The 13,151-nt window shown below is 38.4% G+C and overlaps 1 protein-coding gene across 3 annotated transcripts in view; it reads left to right on the top strand.

Moving 5' to 3' along the window:
- Positions 1–13,151, top strand: part of LOC144966381 (ATP-dependent translocase ABCB1-like) — a 72,991-nt gene that overhangs the window by 10,780 nt on the left and 49,060 nt on the right. For all 3 annotated transcript variants that reach the window (XM_078902771.1, XM_078902773.1, XM_078902772.1), the window contains exon 2: positions 1,717–2,144. In XM_078902771.1, the coding sequence (XP_078758897.1) occupies positions 1,857–2,144 (288 nt within the window). In that variant the 5' untranslated portion in view covers positions 1,717–1,856. The remainder of the gene's footprint in view (positions 1–1,716; positions 2,145–13,151) is intronic.

Genomic DNA, 13,151 nt, shown 5'->3' with positions numbered 1-13,151 from the left:
CCCACACACACACACATAGACACACACATATGATACACACTCACACATACGTATTATAAATCCATGGTGAAATATAATAGAATTACAAAGGAATGTCTGTATTGAAATTCTACAGATGATTAAAAATAGGAAGAAGAATAACAATGTCTATTTAATGGCCTATTGATACATAATCATTTCAATATGATTTAAAAGTTTTCCTTCGTCAGAAAGGCAAGATAGTACGTTTTATTTCTTTTCTTTTTTACCACTAAAGACAAGTATTTTGCCAGAATTATTATCTGATCTTACCGTGTTGAATTTTACTGACTGACAAACTTTGTTGATGTGCGTAGTCATATCAAGATGTACGTCAAGGTAGAAGCCGATGTTTCTGACAGATAGTGAGTTGTTTTCTAAGGTGGAACCATGATGTGCCTAGTTTAGATTCATTAGTGCAACGAAGTGAAAACTTCAGTTAAAGAACTGAGTCAACAATACCGCCTGTTAAAGGCATTATGTGTTCTTGTTATAATATGCAATTTCTTTGACACATGCCTCATAGTAACACCTACGGATAAGAAGGTCATGTTGCTCTTGCACGATCTAAGTGCTGCCTTTGATACTGTCGGTCACACGATCTTCTTGAAAAGACTTAACGAAAAGTTTGCCGCCAAAGGACCAGCTCTGAACTGGTTCACTGAGTTATTCTCTGGTCGGAAGAAAGTTGTCATTATAAATGAAACTCAGAGCTCTCCATCACTACTTTAATGTGGGTCATTGCTCTCTCTCCAATATACACTTCTTCACTAACATATATTCTGTCAGAAATATGGCGTTTGCTACCTTTACGCCGAAAACCCTCAAATGTATATTCATGTGTCACAAAATTCCAAAGAGTCTTCTTAGACATGATTGGACACTTAACTGTATACAAATGGTTAAAACTGCAGATGAACACGAACAAGCTTAAATTAAATGAAGGGGGAAAAACAAGCTGATAGATTTCAATAAGAAAAGTTCGCTTATGATTGTTGAAAGCATATGGATTCTTGAAAATGCATCCACAACTATCCGTCAGAAACCTCGGCTTTTACCTTGATGCACATCAACAACGTTTGTCAAACAGTAAATTACCGTCTAAAAACATAAATCGAGTAAGAGATCTATTCTTCACTGACACAGCTAAAATAATCATCCACGTGACAAGTCGTACCGATCAGTGCAATGTGCTTTTATCTGGTTTGCCCGCTAAAACAACTAGGGTTTCGCATGTGGCTTTAAACGACGCCGCTCGAGTCATTTCCAGATCCAGAAGATACGACAGAGTAACCCCTTTCTGAAATCCCTACATTGACTTCCAATTGTCAAACAAATCAGATTCAAAGTAGCCTGTATCACCTACAAATGCCTACAAGGATAAGTTCCTAATTATATCAAACCTCTCTTAAACTTCTATGTATCATCAAGAAATTTTCGATCCTCCCTTTCCTCTCAACTCAAAATTAGAGGGCCTACGTCAAAAACGATTAACAAAAAGTAAAGGTAGAAAACTAAACAAACGTTTTAAAGCGGTTTTCTTTCATGATTATACAATAACTGGCATAACTTTACAAGGTACGAAGAAATTACGTACCCGTCATTCACATTTCATTGTTGTAGATTTCCAGAAGACACGTGACGTTAAAAACTGATTGTTTATTAATCTGTGCATCTTTTTTTCTCTCTTAATTCCAGATTGTTGTGGATTCACTGAAGTAAAGAGTCAGCACCGGCTTTTTACAACAACATAGCTTCCATTTTTAAAACAAGTTATCATTGATTTAAGAACTTTTTTTTCTTTAAAAACATCAAATTAAATATTTGTGAATTCAACAATGCCAAACAGGGAGGATAAGGGCAGTGTAACCTTAAAAAAGTTAACACCGCTAAACGGGGACCATAACCTAAATGACCATAATAAAGATAATGGGCAGTGTGTGGACGATGGACCTGTTGTTTCGAATGGAAATTCAAATGGTAAAGCATACGTATCGGATGTCTCGGCTGTAAAATACGAACTGGGAAATGAAAACAACACGAAACAAAAAGATAATGGGCTGTTTGGTTGTTGCGGTAAAAAAGACTCAAAACCAGAAGATGATCGAGTGGGAGTATTCGAACTTGTAAGTATTACTATAACCACTTTTTTTTCATTTCATGCACATAATATTGAGCATTTATCTATCCTTTCTCTTTTAATTAAAGTCGAAAAAGAATGGATAAGCAATCTTCATAATGTGCCACAGGATTTATTACATTATTTTTGTAGTGTCATCTCATTGAACATTTCTACCCTAAATTACTTTTTTAAAAATAATTCCGTATTCTCATCTTTTAAATGTTGTTGATAATATGATAAAAGTATTTTTAATTACATATATTGCATGCCACGCATATTGTGCGCCGAGAGCTATATTGTATGGGACAGTCGCTATATACATAAATTACATTATTATTATTATTATTTTTTTTATTTTATTTTTTATTTTTATTATTATTATTATTATATTATTATTATTATTATTATTATTATTATTATTATTTATTATTATTATTATTATTATTATATTATATTATTATTATTATTATTATTATTATTATTATATTATTATTATTATTATTATTATTATTATTATTATTAGTATTATTATTATGTTATTATTATTATTATTATTATTATTATTAGTATTATCATTATTTCGAGTCCGTATACAAATAAACAAAATTCGGTACAATCTCAGACTTAAAAGAAAAAGGAAAACAAACAAAAACATATTGCGACTTTTCGCCTTTTTTCACTGTCAGCTTTGTTTTTTAATTCAATTAAACAAAGATTACGTTCACTTTAGGAGATATAAAACATTTCCATGCGGAAGTTACCTTTTGATATTCACTTTCGATGAAAGTCACAATTTAGCCTTTCATTAAATTTAATTCAACAACCAGTTTGATGATTTGTTGTGGCTAGAAGAATCGATGCAGACTATAAAGCCTTCATTAATTTTTGTTCATGGTATAAAAATATGATAATTTTAAACAACTGAAGGACAAAATATCTTTTTATCGAAAAGTTTTAAATGTTAAAAAGATTTACTTCACAAAATGGATTGATTGACGTGCACTTATTTGTAGATTGTTTGGGCTAATTGTTGTTATGGAAATAATCTTAACCAACACAGTCTGGTGAGTTTATAGATTAAACCTATGCGATGTTTAGTAATACGTTAAATATAGAAATTTATGAACAAAGTAAAACAGAAAAAAACATACAAAAATTAAGCAAACCGAAATCAATCAATGTGCCATAGCATTTTAAAGTGAAAAAATTGCATTACACCATCTGCGTCTAATGACTTTTTAATTATAACATATGCAGTGACATTTTAATGAGGTTTTTCGTCTCAGTAATATCAATTTGCATAGCATTATGTTTAAATCTTGACGTAATCACCCCCTGCTTCTGTTTCAGCACAGCATTACCTATTTATCGATATTATAGATCATAGGGGACAGTACACTTTCAGTCAAAATTTTCTTATAAGATTTTCCAAGAGTTTAATTTGTTATCCATGTTGGACAATTTGTCGTACTGCTTTTATATATATATATATATATATATATATATATATATATATATATATATATATATATATATATTATATATATATATTTACAAATTACAATTTTGCTTTTCAATTAATTTAAACCGTGCCCCACTTGGATCCGATTGTATAACCGAGTGTAAGCCAAGTTGACGGATATTGTTTTACCGTCCCACCCCACCCCCTTCTCTCTCTCTCTCTATCTCTCTCTCTCTCTCTCTCTCTCTCTCTCTCTCTCTCTCTCTCTTTCTCTCCATGTGCACCCCCAATGGATCACCTACCTTGCGTTTTGTGAGGGTGCTTGAGGCATATCGGGTGCAAATGAGTATTTCCGGTCGATCGTCGCTAAACCATCCCATCCCGGATGTCGGGCCTATAAGCGGGTGCCTTGAATGGCCCACCCTGTGATGAATGGAGATTCAATCCACTGCCCGAATGCCTCGGCCATCCTGTCGCCAGGGCTGTTGGCGCGGTAGATAAATAAGCGAACGTCCCAACACATCTTTAGCTGGAAAATGCGATAACGGGGTCAGCCACCATACGCACATATTGCATCGAGAGCCAGAGTATGGCCAAAATCACAGCGGAGTTGACAATACCGAGGGTGCAGTCTCTCCTACTCTGCAGATGGCGGTTCAGGAAGCCTAACTGGGAGGAATTTAGTTCCTATACTGAGCAGGTCTGCCCTGCTATCCCTCCCGAGTCCGAGAACATAACCAGATTTATCAGACTGCTGGTTAAGAGCGCTCACCGCTCCATTCCACGGGGCAAGCGGAAATTCTACTCCCCTGACGGTCGGAGGAATCGGAAAAGCTGTACCAGGAGTACCAGCAGACCCAATCCCGAGACGTAGCCGATAGGCTACTTCAGTCTCTGGTAGAAGGAAGGAAGCAACGATGGCAGAAGACTGGAAAGTCTCGACTTTACACACTCTAGCCGACACTCTTGGCGACTGATAAAGAAATTGGATCCTGACCGAATTTTCGCTAAGGCTGCACCGGAACGTGAGGCAGACACACTTGCCAAGGATATAAGTAGAGTTGGACTGGACATTCCCGTTCAGTCCTCGAGAATTGGGTGCAGCCGTTAGCGATGTTAAGAACGGCAAAGCAGCAGGGATAGATGGCATATAACCCGATAAGGTGACGCATCTGGGCCCCGGGGCACGGGCCTGGCTGGCAGAGGCAATGTCTGACGACCTTGCAAAAGGTAAGCTTTAACAAGTGTGGAAGCACGCCAAGATAGTTGCCACCCTGAAGCCAGAGAAACCGGCGAAGGAGACAGACAGTTACAGACCCATATCACTTCTGAGCTGTCTGTACAAACTTTTGGAGCGTGTACTACTGAACCGATGGCGCCGGTCCCAGACACTGCCCTGCCACCCGAGCAGGCGAGCTTCAGGGAAGGGAGGTGCACCACGGAACAAGTCATTGCCCTTACAGAGCATATTGAAGCAGGGTTCGAAAGGAAACAGCAAACTGGTGCTGTATTTATAGACCTATCAGCGGCATTCGATACGGTCTGGAGCGAAGGGTTAATGCTCAAACTTGCAAAAATCGTGAGGTGCAAAATGACCTTTAAGCTGTTCTCTTCAGTCTTAGGGGAAAGACAATTCCACGTCGCGCTGGAAGACACTACGGGCAAAGTCGGGAAACTGTGGAATGGGAACCCTCAGGTATATGTTCTGGCACCAAAGTTGTTTAATGTCTACATTAGCGACATGCCATACACTTCCTCTCTGAGGCTGGGATATGCGGACGGCAGGACGCCCGTTACTCAAAGTAAAGTGTGGACACGTCTCGATAGCGTACTGAGTAAGAACGTAACCAGACTCAAATCCTACTTTGACAAGTGGAACCTGAAGAAGAACACTTCCATTTCACCTATGCAGTGGTTGGCACACCCGTAAACTGAATGTCCTCATCAAACAGTTTCTCTCATAGGAGCCGAATCCGAAATACCTGGGGGTTACGCTGGAAGATAGAGAAACGAAACAGTCTTCTGAGGAAGCTGGCGGGATCAACTTTGGGAGGTAGCCAAGCGCTCCTGAGGACGTCCGCCCAGGCACAGTGATATTCCACGATGAGTACGGCGCTCCAGTGTGGGGTAGAAGCAAATACGTTGAAAAGGTAGATGCAAAACTTCGCAAGTCCATGCTCTAGACGAGATGGAAGTCGGTTCGGCCGAATTCAATCCCTCGATGGGGGCGGGGACATCGACGCCTCGACACCAGCAAAAGGAGACATTGGGTGGCAGCCAATCGGATTCGGTTGAGAGCCTGCTGAACGGCACGCTCACTTCATCAGTGGGGGCTTGCCACCTGTCCAACATGCACTCGTTGTGGTCAAGAGCCCGAAACCGCAGAGAATCAAGTTGAACGGTTTCCATTGTGACGAAGCTTCTGGGCATCACGATTGCGGTGATGCGTTTCCGTCCTGGATAGATCGCCATAACATAGTAGTGAGAACGATTAGACGCTGCTCTTCATGTTCGCGCGCGCGCGCGTGTGTGTCTCTGTGTGTGTGTGTGTAACTGTATATTTATGTGTATCGCTTCTATCATGATGACTCTAGTAATTTGCTGCTAATCATGATACTTTCCCACGAAGAATTACTCAGGACAATCTTTTCCTGCATTCTACTCTGTCTCTATTCCCTATTCACCCTCCCTCTCTCTCTCTCTCTCTCTCTCTTTCTTTCTCTCTCTCTCTCTCTCTCTCTCTCTCCCTCTCTATCCCCTACTCACCCTCTCTCTCTCTCTCTCTCTCTCTCTCTCTCTCTAGCTCTCTCTCTCTCTCTCTCTCTCTCTCTCTCTCTCTCTCAACCACACACACGCGCGCGCACACACACACTACAATTAATTAAAATTAAAGTAGCCAGCAATGTTATAGGATTGTGATTATATCACGTAACATCATTTAATAAATTATACACACCAATACAATAGCCCCTCATATTCTAAGATATGTTAAAAACAATTTTATATATAATCTTTTATACCGGTTCGTGGTAATTTGGATTGGTATATTGTATTCCATTCATTGGGTTGAACAATTATGTTTGTTTTGAACTATAATAATAGAATTCCATTTGTTACTTATCATTTATAAGGTTTTAAAAGATTTGTTCTCCACAACATAACACCGTTTTGGTGCGATTGGTTACATATAAGGCTCTTATGTTTTCAGGACCTTTAGTCATCGGAAAAACTTAGACTCGAAACAAACACGTTTTTTTTCCCAGTTGTTGCCTTTGAGATTGCTGATGATAAGGAGCTGTCACTATAGTATAGGTATAATGTGTGAATATGATGAATAACCTTTCAACAACGCTCAATTCTACTGGGAATGTAATATCTATATTTAATCAGACTTTTTCCCTTAATAAATGTATGTAGGATGTCGTGGTAATCAGGTGAAAAAAATGAAGACTGGTCAATGAAAGTGCCAGCTACATGAAATGTATGTTTGGATTCGTTTTTCACAGTTTGAACATTTGATTATAATGTAGCCATGGAGCCATTAGGCCTATATGGCTGGAGTTTATCTTTATTTCTATAAAGATAAAAGGACAATAGCAATAGATTGCTGCCCTTTAGATAATGTAAATGTTGCTGCTCGAAGCTCGAAGAAATAAATAATAATGTGAAATTGAATGTAAGCTTCAATTAAAATTACAAAAACATTTCAAATGAACGTCTCGGGTTTCCCCTTTATCAACAAAACAGGATGAATGAAACACCACAGATAAATGAGATGATGTGGTAGTGGCGTAGTTAAGATGAATGCTCTACTGTTTTGTTGATAAAGGGGAAACCCGAAACGTTCATTTGATCTGTTTTTGTAATTAAATTGAAGCTTACATTCAATTTCACATTATTATTTATTTGCCCTTTAGATAGAACGCTGGATTATTTCAAAGTAAATTCAACTAGATCAAATAGACTAGTCACATCTAGGAAAACAGGATGGGGGTGAGAAATAAAATCTCAGCTTCTTCCGGGATCGATCTCGGTCCCTTTGCGTGAGAAGCGAGTGCTCTATTAACTGAGCTAGCTGTCGGCACCCGCAAATATGATTGTTAATTGAGTCTTTATCAATCAGATATGAATTAATTATGAAAAGCTACAAAATGGTAGGATTGAAATCAAGGAAGATGTAGATATAAAGAAGAAGAATAAGGAATCAATGGGTATTATTAGGCATATCATATATGGATTAAAAGCAATGATGTGAAAATAAACACAAACATCATGCTCCACTAAACGTTTGTAAATCTAGTGTACTGATGTATGTATTGTGATTATGGGCACTGGCCGTTCCTGAACATAATACATTTCAAATAGAACAACTGGAGACGGTGTTAAATATCATTTATCTACCCCCCCCCCCCCACACACACAAACACACACACAAATAACAAGATAACGAAAGTACAAAGAAAGACCAATATCATCCCAAGGTTAAGAGGTTAGAGAGTAACTTTTTGACATATTGTACCCAGAAGAGATGAAAACGCAACAACTAATATTGTCATGAGAATCCAATTGGACACAAGAAATGTAAAAGACCATTCGCGTCAAATTTTACCATCCTGAATAATGAACCCTTTCAAATCACCAAGAAATGAAATCACAGCACAATTTATGGCACTGTAATACTGTGAACATGATAAGGATTGACACAAAGTATTGGAAAAGCAACAAGAGATGATTGGTAAGGAAGCGAAGTAAGTGAAAATAGAATGATTGAATCAATAGTATAAAAACCAAATTTATAGTTAGCCACAACAGTAACGCATAGGAATGATAGGCATGGCATATATTCACTGCTCTGTCGTTCTCTGGAAATACTCATATTTGAAAATTTGGCCAGAAAACTCGCCCTTCAAATATTGATCGATTTAAATGACCCTCATCTTTGCAAAAACTCTCAAATCTGGGACTTATTATAAATATTTATAAATATTATATTTCACTTATAAATTCCATTCTTACATTAGTTTTTTTTAATAGTTATGAAAAAAAAATTAAATTACTACATTGTTTTCAAGGAACAGGTGCTATCTAAATGCGGGCGTTGTAGTTGTAGCATGTCTTCTGTTTTGTCGTGAATTTCGCCTCATCTTTCACTATAGATCTCATGAGATTCTTCGGGATTGCTAAAATAGTTGTTGCCTCGCTTTAAGTCTTTTTTCATTTCCGAATTTTGCATGGTCAACGAATGAGCCCAATACCTCCGTACACTATTTCAGATTTTGACCCACAGCCTCAAACTGGTATAATGTCGGAGTGAACCAAATACTGAGAAACTTTGAATACCAGGTTTAATTCATGACACTTAAGTAATCTAAAAAAAAATTAAGCTTTTGATGTGACGGATGAATGTAGTTTTTTTATACTGTTCAAAAAGAATTGTGGTGGTTTTTTTACTTCTGATCATTTTGGCCTGAGATTCAAATTTCAGCATATTAATATTTATACCGCGACATAATATCGTGTTGAGGCGATGGGTTACATAATAATATATCAATTGGTTAAGATGTCTCAACCCTGAGACTGTTTGGGTTAATGTGTAAAATTTTGTTTACTCCTGTACGACAAACGATTCCTTACGTTTCTTGAACAAATCTTAATTTCTGAATTTAGTAATGCTGTGTACAAGTCCCGATGAAACTAGATATTGACCCTTTTATGTCTCAAGATGTGCCTAATTCTGACGCAATGTGGCCCATGGTTTTCTAACTCTAACCGCCGGTTATAAGGCATGGATTGATATGTGACCATGGCAACAACAGCATTTAATAGTTGGTTGCACGACAGTCCCATTTATCGATCCATGCATCAAGAGCTCTGATTTGATCATTGCAATTTCCGGTAACTGTCTCAATTGTTGATATAGCCACTTAAGGGAATGTTATTATTTTTGTGTTCCATCCAAAAAGTAAATGAATATCTTCTATCTAGTTGAGACTAAAAAGCGAAGCGATTCAAATTACACCTGGACATGCCATTAGGAAGCGGCCGTTTTTATGGTCCGGTTGTCGATTACTTTATACGTTTTTTAAATGTTATGCTAGACTATATATCCAATTTAACAATAGCTATATCCTTTTAGTTTTTTTTTATTTATTATTGATGATGGCGATGATGATAGCGAGATTGATAGTGATGATGATGATGATGGTGATGATGATGGTGATGATGATGATGATGATGATGATGATGATGATGATGATGATGATGATGATGATGATGATGATTCTAGTTGTTTAATCACACTTTCATTACTCACTGCGACCAAACTCAATGACTTAACAACAGAGTACGTGAAAGCGAACCACCTGCTTCAAACAGTATGAGTTCTAAAACACAAGGTTGACAAAGAATTCCTCTTAAAGGGATCTTGTGCTGGTGTCTGGGTGAGACTTGCAGGTGATCTTAAACTAAGTATATAGATAGAACGAAGATGACGTCACTCAAGCATTTGTTATTGTATCTTTAGTGATTCTCACTAAACTTTATCAATCACACTATAAACGTTCATGGTTACACACCGTTTTGTGTGTTGGTCCGTTATACTTCCGGATGGCAATGTTATGAGCTTCATAGCCAAGCGCATACTATCTAGTGCGGGGCGGTCCTTGGCAAGCTTAAGGACCACGGTCCTACGGTCCTTGGGAAATGAAGACCGCAAGGACCGGTCCTAGACCGGTCCGTTCATTCTTGAACCGTTAAAGACCGCTACACGATGAAAACCGTGGCCTACAGGAGTAAAACACACGGAGTAGTCACACTCATTTCAAATTGTAACCTAATTAGAGAAGAGGGGTGATGCCTTCTTTATTTGCTCACCGTACTTCATTGTTACTTCGATAATTTAATAAAATTTGAAATTTATCCCCATTAACGGAGATAATGGCATCGCCCAAGGCGTTGATCGAGTTGTTCGTGGCGTTGATACACACACGCAACTCCTACCCCCCCCCCCCCCCCCCCCCCCCCCCCCACACACACACACACATTAGAGGGCAGCGAGCATTGAAGAGTAAGAGAGAGACGTCAAGTTATAATATGGCAACAACAGCAGGGTGGATGAGGTGATAAGAGGGGTCGATGGTGACTTTTCGCCAGATCTAACAAACTCAGCTACCCATTCATTGCTGAGTAGACAGGGATTCAGAAAAAAATCGACTGCACCCGGGATCGATCTCTGGCCCTTTGCGTATAAAGAGAGTGCTCTATCAACTGAGCTATCGGGGTCCCCAAATATTCTATTGGACTTTTTTAAAATTCAGACGTTATAACTGGGTTTTTTGGAAGGAAGAAACTAATGAAACTCATATTATTTGATTAGTAAAAACACCAAACGAAATTTTAATATTATTGTATTATTTTAAATGACAACACTGCGATAGAAAGGAGTGGTGACAAGAGATGGACAAAAGAAAACAAAAAATCGGATTTGCTACTTGCTAGGTTCGAACACACACACACACACACACACAAACACACACACACAACAATCTTTTGTAGTCACATACATTTCAAACAATAACCCATTAGAGAAGAGGGGTCATGCCTTCACCATAGATCATTGTCATTGCGATCATTATGGTGTAGTAAATTTTGAAATTTACCCCGTATAATGGAATCGTCCAAGGCGTGCGCCTCCTGTTCCCCCCATCTCACACACGAAAGGGCGGTTTGCGGAGTGGAGGTTGGTGGTCGTCTGCCTGTAGGTCGTTGTGTTAGTGTATGGCAAAGGGGGTGGGTGCGATTAATTAAGTGGGATGGGTGGTGATTGGTGGAAGATAGGCAACCGAAGCAACGAATCGCTGGGGAAGTAGTAGGCTATGGCGCGAGACCGTAGGACCGTGGTCCTTGCAAGGACCGCCCCGCACTAGTTGAAAGGTGATAAGAAGTGAGGACCGCCGCCGATCTTCCCCTCTGGGACCGGTCTTCGGTTCACAGCTAAAAGACCGTCGGACCGCGGTCCAGACCGGTCTTCAGCGCTGCACTAATACTATCTATTGACGCATACTATCTATTGATAGTGTGCTCTTGGAATCTACATCTCCTCCCTATTTGAACCATTCCCCTTTGTCTTACTCTTTCCTCAAGTCCTTTTAATTGTACCTCTAGGATGTTTTCACTATCCAATTTTCCTCCTTTTTACTGGCGATTATGTGACCTAAATGTGTTACAAGCGCCGTCAAACCCTTAAAAACAAACAAACAAAACAAACAAAGAATCTTAAGATTACTAGTTTTATACTTTTAATGAAGTTTTCACTCTTTTTTTCATAAGATTCAATAGGGAATGAGATTAGCGGAAGAGTAGCGTCCCTTGATTGGACGTCACCCATAGTCTGTGACGTCACCGGCGGAAAAGTTATTAGAGAGAGAACGTCATGTTGGTTGTGCGCATGGTCTCTCGTCCTCGCAGACTATGGGTGACGTCCAATCAAGGGACGCTACTCTTCCGCTAATCTCATTCCCTATACCACCTAGGACTTGAATATAATCTCTTGGGTGTGCTGTATTATGTTGCTTTTTTAACTGACGGAGAACCCGCAGTATTTGCGGAGACAAAGGACATCTATTCTTCTTCTATTGTATTGTGGAAATAAAGAAATAAATAATTTTTTAAGGTAAAGAAGTTTGTTTTCTTTTAAATAAAAAAAACGCAACAAACAAACATGATAAACGATAATTGATGATAATGATAAAGTATTATAAAATATGATAACAATAATAAAAGTACCAATGTTGTTTGTTGTTTTTTTGTCTTTAGTTGTTTTCTTTTTCCAATAAAATAAACAATAAAATAAATTATTCAAAGTATCAAAACATATACAACTATCACAATAATAGGAATGATTTTTTTCTCAATAAAATAAAATATTAAAAAAATTATTAAAAACATTGTCCACAATGGGATTCGAACCCAGTACACTACGCTGCGGAGCCGACTTGCAAATTAAAATATTTAATCATTTCTAATTATCAAAGGTAATTATTATGGGGTTGATTCTTGGTGCACATATTAGGATGCTTGACAACCGATCGCAATTATAAGCTTGTTTTAACATTGGCGGGGCCCCGATAGCTCAGTTGGTAGAGCACTCGCTTAACACGAAAAGGGACCGCAATCGATCATTATCACGGGTGCAGTCGAGATTATTTTTTTTTTGACCACCCCCCCCCCCCTGTCCACCCAGCAGTGATTGGGATACTGGATCTGAAAGGTTTTGCGGAAAGTACTTTGTAATAGACTAGCGCCCTATCCAAAGGATAGCAAACAGTTACTACTGTCCGTTTCGCGCTATGGAAACCGGGATAAACTCCGGCTGCATGGGCCTAATGGCTCTGAAGGACCACGTTTAAAAAAAAATTGTTGCGATCTCTACACTGTTCTGCCTTTGTTTGAGAGTATTTCCATTGATGACAACAAGCCCATAACAATTTAGGTTATCAGACTTGCAAATAAATGCACGTCGCCTTGATTTGATTTAAATTCTTGGATGGA

This window comes from Berghia stephanieae, chromosome 2 (genome assembly GCF_034508935.2).
Source record: "Berghia stephanieae isolate SIO BIC M18660-M18661 chromosome 2, UCSD_Bste_1.3, whole genome shotgun sequence".
Classification (NCBI taxonomy): Eukaryota; Metazoa; Mollusca; class Gastropoda; order Nudibranchia; family Aeolidiidae; genus Berghia; species Berghia stephanieae.
This window is presented reverse-complemented; position numbering and strand designations above follow the sequence as displayed.